General features: G+C 71.0%; 1 protein-coding gene across 3 annotated transcripts; it reads left to right on the forward strand.

The window, feature by feature from the left end:
• Positions 1-475: 475 nt before the first annotated feature.
• RGS11 (regulator of G protein signaling 11) lies at positions 476-5,739 on the forward strand. 3 transcript variants are annotated; one of them, XM_074840582.1, is made up of 17 exons: positions 476-588; positions 1,227-1,323; positions 1,661-1,711; positions 1,799-1,905; positions 2,014-2,065; positions 2,148-2,206; positions 2,395-2,471; positions 2,589-2,670; positions 2,805-2,873; positions 3,555-3,584; positions 3,667-3,728; positions 3,956-4,069; positions 4,193-4,308; positions 4,745-4,832; positions 4,955-5,093; positions 5,162-5,244; positions 5,315-5,739. In XM_074840582.1, exons 1-17 carry the CDS (start codon positions 529-531, stop codon positions 5,439-5,441), a joined length of 1,413 nt encoding a protein of 470 aa, XP_074696683.1. In that variant the 5' UTR covers positions 476-528; the 3' UTR covers positions 5,442-5,739. The 3 variants fall into 3 exon arrangements, with proteins under 3 accessions (XP_074696683.1, XP_074696685.1, XP_074696684.1); XM_074840583.1 differs by lacking the exon at positions 476-588 and adding an exon at positions 615-847; XM_074840584.1 differs by lacking the exon at positions 5,162-5,244.
• The last annotated feature ends 261 nt before the right edge of the window (positions 5,740-6,000 follow it).

Consider the following 6,000-nt stretch of genomic DNA (forward strand, 5'->3'; position numbering starts at 1 on the left):
CTGCCGACACCTTGTCCGCGCTGCCCGCACCCTGCCCGCGCCCCGCCAGCACCCTGCCTGTACCCTCAACGCACCGCCCGCACCCTGCCCGCACTTCACTCCGCGCTGCCCACCCCTTGCCTGCACCCCGCGTACACCCGGCATGTGCCCTGCCTGTACTGCCGGCACCCCGCCCACCCCCTGCCCGCACCCTGCCCGCACCGCCGCTCCAACAGCCACCCTGGCTCCCCCCGGCCGCGCACCGGCTGCACCCCCCCGGGGGAGCGGGGCCAGCCCTGCGCCCCCCCGACGCGGCCGGCAGAGCCGGGCTGGGGGTGTGGGGGGCCGGGCCGCAGCGGGCCGGGTCGTGGGGGCCCGTGGGCAGGGCGGGGACCGGGGCTCGGGGGCGTCGCGTACCGGGGTGCCCGTCGGGGCACCCGGCACAGACGGCGGCAGCCGCTGGGGGGGGGGGGGCGAGCGCGGGGCGGGGCCGGGACGGGGGCGGGGACGGGCGGGGCCGGGCGGAGCGGCGCGGGGCGCGCACCCGCGATGACCATCGGCGGCCCCCGCGGCCGGCACCCCCGCCTCCAGATGCCCTGTCTGCGCAAGGTGAGCCCGCCCCGGCCCCGGCCCCGACACCGGCCCCGGCCCCGCGGGGAGCGGGCACCGCCGGCGGCACGGGCGGCGGGCGCCGCGGGGACCGATCACTGGGACCGTGGGGACCGGGCGCCGCGGGGACCGGGCACTGGCGCCGCGGGGACCGAGCACTGGCACCGCGGGGACCGGGCACCGGCACCGCACGGGACAGCGCGGGCATCGGGGACCGGGCACCGCCGGCGGCGCGGGCGTCGGGATCGCTGGGGACCGGGTACCGGCACCACCCAGCGTACCGCGGGACAGCGGGCACCACCCCGCCACCGCCCCACGCGGGGACACCCACGGGCAGCGCCCCGGAGCTGCGTGCTGAGCCCCTGCCCGCCAGCCCCGGGGGCTGCCACAGCCCCGGCAGAGCTCGCTCCCCAAAACCGGGACTCCCCGGCCCGGGGATGCCCGGAGGCTGGGTGCCCGCACCTCCAGCATCGCACCCTCGCCCGGCTGCGGGGTGCCCCAGGCCCGGCGGCGGGGTGCCAGGCTGTCCCTGGAACGGACAACCGGGGTGCCCTGGGGCGGGGCGGGGGGTGCCAGGCTGTGCCCAGGCCCGGTGCCCCCGGCCGGGGAGCTGAGCGTGGCGGGCACTTGCCCGGCAGATGGAGCGGATGATCGTCAGCATGCAGGACCCCGACATGGGCATCAAGATGAGGAACCAGCGCTTGCTCATCACCGTCATCCCCCACGCCATGACAGGTGGGTCCCCGCGGCGGGGCACCCCGCGAGGCGCAGGGGTGGGGGAGGCATGTGGGTGCTCCCCGGGTGGCCCCGGCGCTGCCCCCAGCCCCGCGGTGCCCCGCTCGCCTCCCCGCACCCACGGGTGCTCCGCGCTGCAGCTGGGATCAATTATGCACCGAGCGGGGCGGGCGCTCGCCGGGGCGGGAGGCCCAGCATGTCCTTGGCAGAGCCCCCGTCACCCTACGTGACCCCTCGGCACCCGCCGTGACGTGCTGGGGTGCCCCAGCCCGGGAACCTCCCCATGTCCGGCCTGGGGGACCCCATCGCACCCCCCTAACGCTGCCTCTGTCCCCAGGGAATGACATTGTGGAGTGGCTCATCCAGAAGTACGGCATCTCTGAGGAGGGTGAGTGCCCCGGCATGGGCAGCCGGCACTGCGGGGGCAACCGGGGCTGCCGAGCCACCGTGCAGCCCCCACTCCCACCCCCCCCAGAGTCGCTGCACCTCGGCAACCTCATCGTGAAGCACGGCTACATCTACCCCCTCAAAGACCCCCGCAGCCTGGTGCTGCGGGCAGACGAGTCGCCCTACCGCTTCCAGGTGCGGCCCCGCCGACGGCACGGGCACTGCCACAGCCTCGGGGCTCCCCCGGCCCAGCACCGCGGCACCCCACGCTGTGCCCCTCAGCCTTTCCCTTTCCCCCCACAGACCCCCTATTTCTGGACCAGCACCAAATGGCCGGCCACGGAACTGGACTACGGTAGGTGCCACAGTGCCGCTGGCACCAGCATGGGCTGTGGCCCCTTCCCAGCCCCCCTGAGATGCCGCTGCTCCTCTTGCAGCCATTTACCTGGCCAAGAAGAACATCCGCAAGCAGGGTGACCTGGTCGAGCACGAGAAGGTGAGCAGTGCCCTGCCCACACCTGTGATGAGCTGGGGGTGGGTCTCAGCACACCCAGGAGCCAGGGCTCACTCGTGGGGCAGCACCGGCTCTCCCTGTGCTGGAGCAGCAATGGGGCCCGGAGCCAGGTGAGGGGACAGGTGTCAGGCCGTGCCTACCCGGGTGACACCGCTGTTGTCATTCTCCAGGACAACTACAACCTCCTGCACAAGCGGATCAACCACACGTGGGACTTCGTGGTGATGCAGGCGCGGGAGCAGCTCCGGTGAGTGCGGGCACAGCCCGGCACCGCTGCACCCAGTGGAGCCACTGGGAAGGGAGCACCCCTGGGTGCCGGGGCAGGCTGGGTGCCAGCGCCTCCCCGCTGCCTTTGCACGGGCAGGGCGGCCAAGCAGCGGCGGAAGGGCGACCGCATTGTCATCGACTGCCAGGAGCAGGCGTACTGGCTCGTCAACCGGCCCCCGGTGAGGACGGGCTGCGGGGGGGACACGAGGGGTGCTGGGCTGGTGGGTGCAGCCCTGGGCAGCGCCCTGGCACCAGGCACGGCCCCGGCCCAGGAAGCGGGGCTGGGGGTCACAGCACGATGCTCTCCTTGCAGCCGGGAGCCCTGAACGTGCTGGAGCAGGGCCCCGAGCGCAGGAACTGCCACACCACCCAAGTCCAGCTGGTGAGTGGGGGGGCCAGGCACCCCCGGGGCTGCCAGCGGGCACAGGGCACAGCAACCCACATGTGCTGGGGTGCCAAGCTGCCCTGGTGGGTGCCTGGCTGTCCCCTCGAGGCTGTGCCCATAGTTGGGGTGGGGGGGGAGCCCCAGCTCTGCTAACATCTGTGTGTCCAGCCTGTACCCCCACCCCAGCTGAGCCAGGAGGTCTGTGTGTTTACCCATGCACCCACCACCCCTCTGCCAGCACCCCTAATCCCCGCAGGGCAGCTGCACTGATGGGAGCCCTGGCACCCCGGGGTGCCCACAGCCACTGCTGGGCCCTTCCTCATGTTGTGGCCCCACTAACTCTGCTGCAGCCCCCACCCCCCCCCCCACCCCCGGCCTGTCCTCACTAACCACCTGCTTTCTCTTCTCTGCGCCGTGTGCTGTGTCCTGTGCCCACATAAGTGTCACTAACCCAGGGCCGGTACCATGCTGGGATGGGGAGTGGATGCTGGGGTTTGCCCCCACGAGCCAGAAGGGGTGTGAGGATGAGGCTGGAGGTCACAGGGATGGCCACAGGGTGCTGGGGCGAGGAGAGGGGCTGGATGCCTGGGTCCTTGCCCAAGATGGAGATGGCAGGGCTGGTGGGCACAATGGCCCAGTCCCACCGTGCCCTCACGGGGCCCCGCGTGTCTCTTGCAGACCCAGAATATGGATTACTACAAGCGAGAGGTGAGCGGGCGAGGGGTGGGGGCGGCTCCCAGGGACACGGGCTGTGGGGCACCCCTGACATCTCCCCTGCATCCGGCCCCAGATCGAGTACTGCAGGAAGGCCATGGCCAGGACCAGGGTGAAATCCTCCATCTGCCTCGAGGGGTGAGTAGCTGGCAGGTGCCCTGGCCGCAGGCAGGGTCCTTGTCAGGGTGATGGGGGCACCCGCATCCCTGTGGCCGGCTGCCGGCCCCCTCGGCAGGGAGCGGAGCCGAGGCTCCGTGGTCATCGCAGAGCCTGAGCACGTCTCTGCCATGTCCCTGTGGTGGCTGGGGCCAGTGGTCAGCGGCAGGACGGTGGCCCTGGCCGCCTCCAGCCGCCATCTGTGGCAGGTACATCAAGTTCAGCGAGCAGTACATGCCCCATGACCCCATCATGTCCGGCTGCCTGCCCAGCAACCCCTGGATCACGGACGACACCACGTACTGGGCCATGAACGCCCCCACGTAAGCACCCGCTGCCAGCTGCCAGCCCCCACCCCAATACACAGGGTGCAAAGCGGGGGATGGGGCTGTGCAGGCAGGCAGGCAGCCCCGGGCTGCCCGCTCCGACGGTGGTGTTGCCTGCAGGGTGCCGACCCCCACGAAACTGCGCGTGGAGCGCTGGGGCTTCAACTTCAGGGAGCTCCTCACTGACCCCCTGGGCCGGGCACAGTTCCTTGACTCCCTCAAGAAGGAGTTCAGCGGTGAGCGGCCCCAGCCCCACACCCCCTGACCCATTGTCCCATCCCAGCACCCCCAAACCTATCGTCCCACCCTGGCACTCCCAGACTCACCACCATGTCCCAGTCTCCCCAGACTCACCAGCCTGTCCCAGCTCCCCCAGACACACCACCATGTCCCAGTACTGCCTAATCCACTGCCCTGTCCTGGCAACGCCAAACCCACTGCCCCATCCTGGCATCCCCAAGCCCAGCACCACATCCCAGCACCCCTTGACCAACCTATCCTGGCAGCCCCTGACCCACTGCCATGCCCCAGCATCCCTGGACCCACCACCCAACATCACACCAGCTGGCTCCATCCCAGGGCGTTTGGCCCCACAGCTGGCTGGGCCATGAGCCCAGCAGTGATGGCCCGGGGGCCATGTCCCCATCCCCAAGGCCGTGTCCCCCTCCCCAGCCGAGAACCTGAGCTTCTGGGAGGCGTGTGAGGAGCTGCGCTACGGGGAGCAGTCCCGCATCCCTGAGATCGTGGACTCCATCTACCAGTGAGTGTCAGCAGGACGAGGGTTTGGGGGTCCAGGGTTTGGGGGGGGCGGGGATGAGCCATCATGGTGCTACATCCCACCATGGGGCCGGGCGCTCACCACCACCGGCTGTGACTCCCCAGGCAGTTCCTGGCTCCCGGGGCCACGCGCTGGGTGAACATCGACAGCAACACCATGGGGCGGACGCTGGAGGGCATGAAGACACCCCACCGCTACGTGATGGACGATGCCCAGATGCACATCTACATGCTGATGAAGAAGGTGGGTGGGTGAGGGCAGGGCTGGGCTGGGCAGGGTTGGGCAGGAGCCTGACGCCGCTGCTCTCCCAGGACTCCTACCCACGGTTCCTCAAGTCGGAGCTGTACAAGAACCTCCTGGCTGAGGCCGTCATCCCCCCGGAGACCAAGAAGCGGTGAGGGCAGGGGCTACCCCCTGGGGTGCTGGGGTGGTCGCCACTGGCGCTGACCCCACTCTGCCCGCAGGGTCTTCCCCTTCATGCGCAAGCAGCGGCACTCCAGCCCCAGCCCGGCCCTGTTCCTGTCTGCGGGCGACGCCGAGGAGAGGAGCAGAGGCCCCGTGGCTGCCCCCGTCCCTGAGGAGGAGAGCTGAGGGCTCCGGCCCCCCGCCGACGCAGAAGCCCCCTGGCCCAGCGCCCTCCGGCTCGGCCGCAGCCCCCTGCCCAGCACGCCCTGGCCCCGCTGCAGGACGCTGCGGGCAGTAGCACTGAAGGAGAGAAGCCATACCCCCCCCACACCCCCCGGGGCCAGGCTGGCCCCACTGCAGCCCCTGCTCACATCCCCACACCCTCCTCTTCCTTGGGGAGTCCGCACCCAGCCGGCCTGGTGCAGGGTCACCCCCTCCTCCTGCCCCCCCCAGGGCACAAGACAATAAAGCCCCCATGGGGAAACGCTGTGGCTCCCATGGTTTTTGGGGAGGGGTGATGAGGGAGGTGGCTGCGGGGTTGGGGGTGCACATGGTGGTGGATTGTGTCCTGCTCCCCCCAGACTGGCAGCAACGCCCTCCCCTGCCTGCCACACCCAGCAAGGGTGCAACCCCAGGCGGGGGGAACCAGCCCCCCCAGACATGTGTGCCCATGGCACAGCCACCACCCACAGCTCTGCTTGCTCCAAGGGGCAAAACCAGACCCCACTGGCAGCCCTAGCTGCCC

Source organism: Strix aluco, chromosome 15 (genome assembly GCF_031877795.1).
Source record: "Strix aluco isolate bStrAlu1 chromosome 15, bStrAlu1.hap1, whole genome shotgun sequence".
In the NCBI taxonomy this organism is placed as follows: domain Eukaryota; kingdom Metazoa; phylum Chordata; class Aves; order Strigiformes; family Strigidae; genus Strix; species Strix aluco.

Bases quoted from the DNA above. Each gene is read 5' to 3' on its own strand.
- RGS11 (XM_074840582.1), top strand. From the start codon at position 529: ATGACCATCGGCGGCCCCCGCGGCCGGCACCCCCGCCTCCAGATGCCC. The intron at 1,712-1,798 runs GTGAGTGCCCCG...CACCCCCCCCAG, and splicing joins GTACGGCATCTCTGAGGAGG to AGTCGCTGCACCTCGGCAAC. The intron at 1,906-2,013 runs GTGCGGCCCCGC...TTCCCCCCACAG, and splicing joins AGTCGCCCTACCGCTTCCAG to ACCCCCTATTTCTGGACCAG.